At 49.2% G+C, this 11412-nt stretch overlaps 1 protein-coding gene across 1 annotated transcript; it reads left to right on the plus strand.

Moving 5' to 3' along the window:
• The first annotated feature begins 2498 nt into the window (after positions 1-2498).
• FOXI2 (forkhead box I2) lies at positions 2499-3513 on the plus strand. The gene is made up of 2 exons (XM_035330118.1): positions 2499-2889; positions 2988-3513. Exons 1-2 carry the CDS (start codon positions 2499-2501, stop codon positions 3209-3211), a joined length of 615 nt encoding a protein of 204 aa, XP_035186009.1. The 3' UTR covers positions 3212-3513.
• Positions 3514-11412: the final 7899 nt, after the last annotated feature.

The raw sequence follows: 11412 nt of genomic DNA on the forward strand, positions 1-11412 counted from the left end.
CACATGGCTGGTTTGTTTCTCACTACCCTGACTTCAGAAAGACCTTTCCTCTTTTGTAGCTTGCCCTGTTTGCTTCAAAGGCCTGGTATAACGGACCGTGGTGACAGGCCGGAGGTGCTGAGCCAGGTCACAGCCACCAGGGCGCCTTCCTTTTACCTGGCCCTACCACCCCCAGGCACCAAGCGCTGACCACACAGCGCCCCAACCCCACACCGTGCCCGCTGCAGCTGCAGGGCAGCGGCACCCCGCTGCTGCGGTATAACCACAATACTCCGCATGGGATGCGAGGGGACGCTGCTCAGCCACCAAGCCGAGGCGAGGCGGTGCGAGGCCGGCCGGCAGCGGGCAGCGCCCCGCTAGGTGGCACCGCAGCCCCGCGGCTGGCGGCCGGGTGCGGGGAGCTGCGGGGTGCGGGGAGCTGCGGGGTGCCGCTCCTCCACCCCACGGCTCCGTCCGGGAAATTTCCACCCGGGGATTTCGGGTGAAGCTTTAGCAGAAGGAAAGACAAGTTGCAAGCTGGTAGCTCTCCTTCAGTGAGAACTGGAGGTATTTTTTCCCATGGGTCGCGTATGGTATAGCGGTGAAGGAGCTGTGTTTAGGTGTTCAGCAGAGGTTGCTCCGTCCCAGGAAAAGGGTTCCCGTGAAGCCAGAAGCAGCCAGCAGTAACAAACACAGTGCGTGCAAGTGCTTTCATGTCCTGGGGTGTCAGTTTTACCGAGAAGGGGAGAATTTAAGAGCTCTCTGCAGACTGGAACATTTCTACCTTTAGAAAATACGTTAAATGGATTCTCTCGCTTACATGGCAGGTGTCTGAAACCTACAGGAAAACTCAGCCAACCCACAATGAAGTTTGCCGTGAGGCACGGGAAGAACACAAATACCACCCCAGTGCCTGGTTGCTGTGACCCGATGGCTATGAACATGTCCTGCTCCCCTTGGGGCGGCAGCTGTAGCTCATGGATGGGCAGGGTATAGCCAAGCGGGGGCACAGGGCACAAACCTGCCTTCCTGAGAAATCCGCGGGCAGCCACTTTATGATCCTGGGGGGAGACCTGGGGCCAGGTTTCCCTGCACCATCAACAAGAGCAGGGAGATCGGGGAACAGCGGCTGGTTGTTTGCTGAGCTGACCTCATGGAACTGGAAGGAGTATAACCCCTCGCCCACCTGGGATTTGAGGATGGATCATCTAAAAATATGCTTAAATTTACCAGTTGATCTGAATCCCCTGTCAGTAGTAGTTATTTGTGATTTTTCAATGAGCATGCATAAGTGTTCAATGAAAACTATATGTTATAGAGCAATGGTTTTCAACTTTTTTACTTATTTTTCCAACCTCATGAAGCTGCAAATGGTGACCATTGCAGACAAGTGGCATACTTTTTGTAAGCATTTTCTGAAAGCTTGGACACCTCGGTGTGCCTTGCTGCATGGCCTGAAGGTGAGCAGTAAGCCTTCGCTATCAAATTATCGCAACATGGCAAGGGCCAGGGCAGGGGCGCAGCAAAGCCGTGGGTGCAGGAGGTATGGCTGGCTCTGGGCAGGTCGGAAAGAGGATGGACCCTTGGCTTGGCACAGGGGCTTGACATAAGCCTATATGCATACATCTACGTGTAAAACGGGTTATAACACCCATATATATGTAAAGTGTGTTGTAATGCTCATGCTCCAGGGCATAAGCTATCCGCTGTCTTGCATTAGGAAGAAACTCGATCTCCTCAGTGTTTCTTGTGTCTCTGGAGCATCTGGTTCAGGCCGCTCCCAGGGAGAGCACACTGGATGACACAGACCTGCCACGGGAATGTGGCAGTACAATGAAAAAAGTGGTTCAGCCATAAGGATGATACTGAAGATGCAAAGATGTAGGGATACAGATGTACTGTCACGGCTGTGTTTGCAGATCCACAATACAGATTGTGAATTAAGAACTGGAAATGATTTTATTTGCATGAGATGCCATCTGAAGTTCCTTACCACAGATCAGTAGTAGCCCATTTACATTTCCCTACATACAGCTATACCTACTGATAAAACCATTTTTCCTGTATATCTCAGGTCTAGTCTGAAATTTCTAAAAGACGGAGGCACTCTACAGCAAGAGAATATACAGAAGTAGAATTTAACATATCTTTTTGTTTTCATCAACTGATGTTTTCTGTAAAAAAAAAAAAAAAAAAAAAAAAAAAAGAACAATTTCAGGCGATTTTCTTCTCACTGTTTCAGCATTGGTGGGAAAAGCATAGCCCCAAGGTCTGCCTTTACTGGAGAATTAGAAATGCAGAAGGAAAGTTTTTATAGGAGGTTACGCATATGTCAAAAAAAAAAGTTGTCAAAAAAAGTGGGCTTTACCACTGCTGCCCCACGGCCCCGCAGACCCCGCACGGGGCTTCAGCCGGTGGGGGGAGGCTGGGGTGCGGACCTCGGGGGGTAGAGGGGGCGTCCCCGCGGGGCGGGGGGCTCTATATAACGGGGCGGGCAGGGAGCGGGGCGCTGCGGGAGCATGCACGCCTTCGGGCCGCCTCCCCACGGCCGGGAGCTGCTGCTCGACGGGGCGGGCCGGCCGGCCGGCCTCCCCCTGCCCCTGCCCCTCACCCTAAGCCTGCCTCGGCCCCGGCTCTCTCCCGCCGCCCCCTGCCCGTGGCTCGGCGGCCCCGCCGCCCCCTGCCCGCCTCCGGAGAGCCCCCGGCCGCCCTACTCGTACTCGGCGCTGATCGCCATGGCCATCCACAGCGCGCCCGGGCGGCGCCGCACCCTGCGCCAGATCTACCAGTTCGTGGCCGACACCTTCCCCTTCTACCAGCGGAGCAAAGCCGGCTGGCAGAACTCCATCCGCCACAACCTCTCCCTCAACGACTGCTTCAAGAAGGTGCCCCGGGACGACGACGACCCGGGTAAGGCTCCCCGGAGGGGATGGGGTCGCAGCACAGCCCCCGCCCCGTCGGGGCCCGGGCCGCGGCCGACGGGCTTGGGGCGCTTCCTCTCTCCGCAGGCAAAGGCAGCTACTGGACCCTCGACCCCAACTGCGAGAAGATGTTTGACAACGGCACCTTCAGGAGGAAGAGGAAGAGGCGCCCCGACGCCGGACCGCCCGACGGGGCGGGGAGCAGCGGCACGGCCCCGGGGGGCTCCTCCTGCCCGGCCGGGCTGCGGGGCCCCCCCGGCGGCCTCGGCTGCAGCGGGGCCCCCTTCGGCCGCGCCGGGGCCCAGGCGTGAGCGCGGCTCCCCCCTCCCGGTGGCAAGATGCTCCTCGAGGAGCTTTTTTGTAGCGCGGAAATGTACATTTTTATAGAGATATAAACTGACAGAGGCGGAACGAGGGCTGTGTGTGTGCTGGGAGCCAAGCCGGGGGGGCTGCGGGACGCCCACCCCGTCGGGGACCTGAAGCCCCGTGCCCACCCCGGTGAGCAGAGGCTGCTTGACCCGTCCCATCCATTTATTTCCCGTCCCGTCCCGTCCCACAGACACCTCGGAAGGGTTTTAATATCCAGCCCCGGGGAAGGCTAACCTTGGCCCCCCGACGTGGCCAGGTCGGCAGGTGCTGGGGGTGCGAGGAGGGTCAGTGGGATGTGTCCCCCCCCCCCCCCCCCCCGGGGCCCGGGGGGCGTTGGGGGCCTTTTGGAAAACCCCCCCCCCCCCCCCGTTTGTTTTGTTTTGTTTGTTTGTTTGTTTTTCTGAACACAAAAGCTCATCTTTGTGTCAGCCCGTGGAGCTGACGCTAATTTATACAAAGAATTTCAGCTTTAATCGAGCGCCCAAAACTGCGCCGGATCCCCGCTGGGGAGCTCTTTAATTGCCGGGTTCCCCGCTGGCCGCCCTGGCAGGGCAATCCCCCTGCAGCCCGATTCCCTCGATGCCCCCACTGCCCGATCCCCCCACATCCACCACTGGCTCTCCCACCTCGTACGGGATGTCCCAGCTCCGTGGTTTTTTGCAAAGCTCCAGAAAAGTGCAACTGTAGTGGTCCACAGCCCCACTTTTCATTTGGGCTTTTCATTTAAGACCCGAAACACGAGGGTTTTGGCTGCCCACACCTGCTCACCAGTGCCCGGTGCCTGTGTCCTGCTTCCCAGTTGCTCCTTGAGGGTCTTGGAGTTTGAAGAAAGAAAAGCTGAGAATTGTACAATCTGCTGCCTGTCCCTCGTGGCTCTGTCTCCTCCATCCCACTCTTCCTTGCTTAGGACAAAAATACACTTTTCTCAAATAAAGAGCTAACAACATTATTGCTGTAGTTTAAAAAAAAAAAAAAAAAAAAAAAAAAAAAAAAAAAAGCAGAAACCTGAGTTTTTCTTTGTGCTCTGTAAGGTAGCCATAAAACTAGTTTGACTAAAAGACACATAAACCAAACTGTGTAAGACCCTGAAATGTGCCAGGGTTGCAAATCCCTGATAGAGGTGGAGAAACAGCCATGTAAGCAAACGTCTTCCTGGCCCAATTGGTAATAAAAAGGATTCCAAAGTATCCAATTTGCAAATATCCAACTTCAGTAGACCAGAATAAAGAGAATAGCAAACTGAACTTGTCAGCCACAATCCTGTGTTTACACAGTCAAATTTCTTTTTTAAATAATTTGCTGTCTGTAAAAAGCTACATACAGGAAAAATTACAATTTCCCAGCTGCTTTTTAGATATTTCAGACCTAACCTCCTTGTTTATGTTATTATTTTCCAGGGCTATGCAGCGAGAAGACATTTAAATTGTAACTCTTGTTTCTTTTTCAAAGGCAGAAAAATGCTCAAGGCCTCGAGCTCTCCTTTCAGCAGGGTGACCTTTAGCTACCGCATTCAGCAGAGCAAGGAACATTATTTTGGTGATTAGCTGTATTTTGGACTGCTTTTTTCCAGGTAGCTGAGGGTGAGCAGGTCATACAAAGAGGGAAGGGGAGAGAGCCTTGTGTCTTTACAAAGTAGTATATATATATATTTATAAATGCATCTACTTCTTGGTGAAAATAGCTGTGTGTTGCAGGTAGGCATCCCATTTTTTCAAAGCTGCCTTTGGGCCCTGAAATTCACTCCCTGAGGAGCAGACGCACACTTAAATAGGAGGGAGAGTGGCGCTGGTGCCCTGGCACTAACCAGGAGGGCTCCTCCCAAGACAGAGTGACGACACACGGACCTCAGAGCCAGGGAACAAGGAATGGCACAGAGCCATCCATTGCTTTCTCCTTCAGGATGCAAAGTTCAGGGCCCAGCTGTGGGTGCTGAGCTTGGTGTTTTTACCCCGAGCCTCCCTGCCCTGGGACAAAGTGAGCCACTGCAGGACCTGAAGCTGCAGCAAGACACCACAAGGAGAGCCCCAGGCCACAGATAAGCAGAGTGGCCTTCATTAGCATGGCCTTCATTAGCAGTTTGGCGGGGTGCTGTGTTAATGGAAGTCTACGGATCGGTCAGCAGAAGGACCACGGTGCTTTGCCAGACCTGTCCTTCAGGGACTGTTCGTAAACCATCTTAAATAGTGATTCAATGTGTATGTGGAGGCTACCATTTGTATTTCTCCATGATTCTCTTGTACTCTGTTCTGTATATTTTAGAGGAAAGGTGAGCTCCTGACAGTCTTCTCATTCTCCCCATATTCCCCCGCATGGTATGTACCACAGATGGTGCAGTCAAAGCCATACCCAACCAACCAGATTTACTCTGAAAGACCCCTGCAGGTGTTCCTCAGGGTTTGTGCAGTAAGACATACACAAATACAGCTGCAGTGGCACCGGACCTGGTGGTGGGAGCCTGTTCAAGGGCTGCAAGCCCTGGGAAAGGAGCAAGAAGAGGGAGGGAGCATTGCATGCAAACACAGCCTGAGGCACTCCCATTGAGCGTTTGCTGCAGGGGGAAAGGTCCTTGGAGCCCTGCATGCACCTCAGCTGATAGCCCACACTACGTGCACATAGCACAGGGGCTTGCCTATGGGTGCTGATAAATCTAACTCGAGCAGGAGCATGGGCTGCACTTGCATTTTGGTGCTGTTTCTGTGATCTCCAGGTCTTGGAGTCCTTAAAAATCAAGTTCAGGGCACCTGGACACCCACTGCAGCATTAGCTTCTCCTGAGCACAGGGGTGGCTGTGGCTGTGGCACCAAGGAAACATCTTGTGGCTTTTCATCATTTTCCCCACAAAAAAAAACTGGCAGTGGGGTTGAAAGATCTCACTACCTGACGGCATGCCCAAGCAGAGCAAGGAATGGTGTTCATGGTGCAATGAAACAAGGACATGCTGGAGACTTGGGCTTATTTCAGTATACCATGGAAAAGTTTAGGAAATCACATAGTTAATGCTATGAAATGATTACTCATCCAGCTTGTTTTACACTTTCTGTCTTGTGCTTTTTACCGGGGATGTTTTAGTACTGGCAACAGATAGCAACAGCCTGGGTTCATTGTTCAAGAATGAAACTACAGAGATAAGGAATTAGGCTGTTTCTTTTATCCAGTTAGATTTAGGCACAATGTGAGAGCCACAATTTCTTTACTCGAGAACATCACATTGGCCGACGCAAGAACGAGAAGGGACTGTCAGGTAACCATAACTCATCTTTCCAGGAGCTGGTGGTGCTGTGGGGTCAGGACGCGGCCGCCGGCTCCGTGTTCATGTGCTGAACGTTTCATTCTTGGACTGCAGTGAGAGCCGGGCCTCAGGTCCGAAGCCAAGTGGGTTGGGAGCGCTCACCCCTGCTCCTCGCAGACAATGGGTGTCTTCACAAAGAACAGCCGTGCGGAATTTGCTCTCAGCCCCAGCAGCTTTTCCTCACGGGAGGCGCTGGGCAAAGCTCGGGAGCGCACAATGACCTCCCTCTCATGAGGGCGCGACCATCTCGGTTGCGTGCAAACAGTGCCTGCGGGGCATCTGCTGGGGAAAGGAGGGGTCAGATGAGCTCAGTCCCTGCTGTCTCAGCATAGCAAGACAGTAGCTGAAAAGGAGAGATAGTTTGGGGGTTTTAAGAATATTCCCAAACCACCCGCTGTGGTTTACTTACCGAGTCTGACCCCTTGAATTATAATCCTAGCTATACTTTAATTTAATTGCAAAGGCAAGAATTAGAGTGACTGTTGCTTACCAGGAGAACTCTGTAATAAATACAAACAGGAAGTGGAAAATCACCTTTTTTTTTTTTTTTTTTTTTTTTTTTACTTTTATTTTATTTTTAATTCCCTTTTCCATCAGATCTAGTACTTGCTTGCAATTCATCCTTAGGAACCATTACAGTTTCCCTAGTCACTGCCTCAGAGTCAATCGGACAAGGGCTGAAGGGAAAGTGAGAAGTTACATAAAAATAACAGAAAATTCATCCTTTCCAGTAGGTTCCCCCTTGTATAGGAATTCACACTACAGGAGACGGTGGTAGTTCTGGCAGCACCAGAGGAAAATACCCAGGTGGACTCTTTGTGGAGGCAGGTTAGGTAAGAATGACTTGTCCTGGAACTGCCGAACTGATGCTGAGGTGGGTGGGAGTAGTGAGGGGAAATGGTATAATGGGGTGGTGGGAAAAATGAATTATAGTCTGAATGCACCCTGGTGCTGACTTTTAAGATCATATGGCCTTAACAGGGATTGCACGCTCCCTGACCCTTCCTGCTGCAGTAAGTAAATGCTACCAGAGAATGTTGTCTTGATGTGTCCCTGTCCATGTCTACCTAAAAGGACTAATCTGATCTTTTCAGCAGCTCATTCTATTTTTCTTTCAAAATGACAATACATGGCTAAACTATATATATATATGTATATATATTTACTTTAAGGAAAACACGTCTTTGTCACCCATATATCCAACAGAAGAGGAGAAGGTTTTTGTTTTATTTTATTTTATTTTTATTTTATGTACGTGCTGAGTGATTTTATACTACTATCTCTGTTAGCATCTGAATTCATCTATGAATGCCATTTTTTTTGACACAACAGCTACATTTTATTTTATGTTCATTATGGTTTTAACTTGCACAATGTTGCTGCTCACAGAGCCCTAAGGCACTTTAAGCTTGGGTACAACCCCTGCCTCCAGCCCACATGGAGCTTTTTTTTTATTATTTTTTCTTAAAGTGTTTTCTGAAAGATCAATAAGTTTTAAATTTTATCAGGGATTTTATGAAATGTCCTATAACTCTACCTGGAGTTTCTCATTTACATAAAGACAATTTTTCTTAAACCTGAATACAATTAATGTCATTTAACAGTTCTTTACAGTGCCTGGGTGTGCAGACGAGTGTTCTGCAGAGGGAATTTGTTCAGCTGCCGTCTTGTACCACATAAAATAGGGGCAAAACCCAGAAGTGACAGTGCAGCTTTGTTCCCTTGTTCTTGTCATAGTTTATAAAAGAAAAGTGCCATCAAACAAGCAAACAGAAAATCACATGTGAAAGTTGTTTGAGGGAAAATTATTCTTCCCGTAAGTGTTTCCTGTGGCGGTGTAAGAGCGGTGTTGATCCAAAAACACATGGGTACCTCCTGAGAACCCTGGGCTGTAATTGATAAGGATTCTTACTGTCAAGGAGACGTATCAATTGCTCAGTGTGGCCCATGCTTATTTTTCTCTGAACCTGTAGGTGTTGGCTTGCCATTAGCTGTTACAGGCAGCCCTTTATTGGGGCCGAGGCGCGCATTAAGTCCAGCGCCTGCCCTGAGCAGCTGCGGCGCTTCCACTTCACCTCGGGCTGCCGCTCGCAACCCTCCTTGCTCCGGGAGGCCTCGGGGCAGATTTGTCCGGATTGCCATGAAGATAGAAGCAGCCTCAAGGATGAGGAGTTTTAATACTTTAATTAAAGGTTTCAGATTCACCCGAGCAATTTTAAACTGTGGGCTTTTTTAAAATTACATGGCCTGGCCCTTCAGGTTCCCCTTGTAATCCTGGCCGGACCCACGGCCTTCCTTTATGTCTCTTTTTCACACTTCTGTTTCTTGAATGAGATAATTAAACATCTCATGGCTTGTTAAGATACGAGACATGAAAGGGAGTTTTGCAGCTAGTGGTTCGCGATGGCAAGCCAGGTACTCGTAGCTTCTTACTACCTGGTAGAACATTACGGGAGAGATTTTGTGCTTTTTCAGAGTAAGAAATGGTTCAGAAAATCATGCTTATTAAGAACAGCATGTGCTTGATTTAATTCCTACTGAGGCGGTTAAATTTCAATATTTAAAGTCAAAGTCACTGCTTTAAGCGTTTCCTTGACTGGGCTTTTATCCGGAATAGGTGCACTGCAGAGGTGACAGAACTGTTGCCCATGAGATGCTCCCAGAAGAAAGCTTGAAAGCAGCTTGAATCTGCACAGGTGAACAGGACACAACACCAGCACCAGTCACCTCCGCTAGAGCTTGCTCACTGAGGCACTCAGCACTTTCATTAGGCAGTGGCTGTTAGTCAATGGCAGCTTCTTTTTTAAAGCTGTCTGGTACTAGCCATTGGCAAGACCACAGTAGGAGGGAAAAATTGTCAGGTAATTCCCCCTTTTAAAGAAAATACAACATATGCAGAAGAAAAGTCTGCTGACAGCAAAAGAAGAATAAGGGTGGGGGCTCTAGCAAGCTGCTTGCCCAGATCTCCTTAAATTACACCATGGTAATGAAAACTCGACCTCCATATGTCAAAATTCATTAATCGGAAGGCAGATGCAAGGCAAGGGGCATTCCTGGCTGTGAAGGTCAATAGCCTGAACTCCTCTGGTGTCCTCTGCTCATCTTTATCTCTGTTCATGGTCCAAAGTTCCCCTAACCTGAGCCAGAGGACATCCCAGGTGAGGAATTGAACTGGTTCTGACACTACTGTGCCCAATGGAAATGCAAACGGATTTGAGATCTCCTTTCCTTGTTGTCCCAGTCATCATCTGATCAGTCCTGGACATCTGGTTGGTCCCTATCACATAGCCTGCTGGGGACAACCACCTTTCATTTGGCATGAAAGGACTCCCCATTTCACTGCTGCATCTGACCTCTGTGAAAACCAGCCCAGCACCGTACTCCTACCTCCTGACTTACCCTCCTAAGATGCCCATGTGCCACACTGCCTCTGTTTTCCCACATTTTTTCTACATCTCTATTTTGGAGCAGGAAGAAATTTTGGATGGCCTTCCCTACTCAAACAATGGCCAAACACAAGGCCGGTCCGTGTCCCGGGGGCTCTTCCATAGCTCATCTCTCTCTGTGGGCTCCCCTGCAGACCCACTGGTGTTCTGGGGGGGCACAGCACCAGTCCTGGGCACACATGGTTATGTCAGAACCCATCAGCTCCCCAAAGCTCGGATATTCCTTGGCATAGTGTACATCCAAAGCTCTCACTCTCTAGTGGTGTTTAAAAGATGGAGTGCAGCTGACAGACACTGCTTGGAGGCAGGGATAAATCAGTGGTGGGTGCCTCGGGGTCTTTCTGTTGCAAATTGTGCTGCCGAGAGTATAAATTCACAGTAGGTTTTCTAATCTGCATAGGTATGGTCCAGGATATTTCTTAGTTCTGTAAATGAAGAAAAATAAATAAGAAAAAGAAAAGAAAGCAAACTTTATACAGCAATAGAGCAGCTTGCGTTTTTGTTGAGAAAAATGTTACCTGGAGGCTATAATCCCTCCTGTCCTCAAGCAGAGCTTTTTTAGTTTTGCTGATGGGATGAGACAGCAGCAATTTGCAAACCTATCTTCCACCATAAAATAAAAGACCTACCTCGTCATCTCACTCAGGTCTGCTGCCTTGTTGCACCAGTACCAAAACAGAATCACAGCACAGAATCACTTAGGTTGGAAAAGACCTCTATGATCACCCTGTCCAACCTCTGGCCTAGCCCTGCCAAGTCCACCATTAGACCATCCCCGCGCCATGGCAGCTGACTCCGGGTTTAACCCTGCTTTATGGAATGGTGATTGTGGCCCTGCTGTGCCAGTGGGTTGCAGCCCCTGGGCACAGAGTAAATGCACACTTAAATTTTCTATATCCAAACTCTAATTTTCGTAGTCAGAAAATGGCACCTTGTGGGGAGCTGCACTTATTACATTAAAATACCGCTACATTTTTAGCGGTGCAAAGCATTTTCTCAGCCATGAGGCTCAGAAGAGAGGTGGTCAGACTGTTGGAGGACAAGGTGCCATTTTAAGCAACAAGATGCAACCTTAGCTTTTGCTCCAGACACACAAACTATTCTGTTTTCACAATGCATGCAACTTTTAATAATTGCACATCTTAAAAAACTGCATCAGTTCTGGTTTTCATCCATCTAAATTTAAATGGAAAAGTATAAACATGATCTAGTGAAAAACTGATGTTAACATTTCTTTTTACCACTTGAAAGCAATATTAACGATACAAAAAAAAAATGTTTTTATTTAGTGCTAAGACCTGACTCATGAACATTTCAAACCAAGCTTCTTGCATGGTGCAACGCTTTGTTTTGTCATGACACATTAGTGACGATTTTTAATACTTCAATATACTATTCCCTTCTTCAA

Source organism: Oxyura jamaicensis, chromosome 6 (genome assembly GCF_011077185.1).
Source record: "Oxyura jamaicensis isolate SHBP4307 breed ruddy duck chromosome 6, BPBGC_Ojam_1.0, whole genome shotgun sequence".
Lineage (NCBI taxonomy): Eukaryota > Metazoa > Chordata > Aves > Anseriformes > Anatidae > Oxyura > Oxyura jamaicensis.

Coding starts and splice junctions, on each gene's coding strand:
- FOXI2 (XM_035330118.1), top strand. CDS start 2,499: ATGCACGCCTTCGGGCCGCCTCCCCACGGCCGGGAGCTGCTGCTCGAC. Junction 2,890..2,987: donor CCGGGACGACGACGACCCGG/GTAAGGCTCCCC, acceptor CTCTCTCCGCAG/GCAAAGGCAGCTACTGGACC.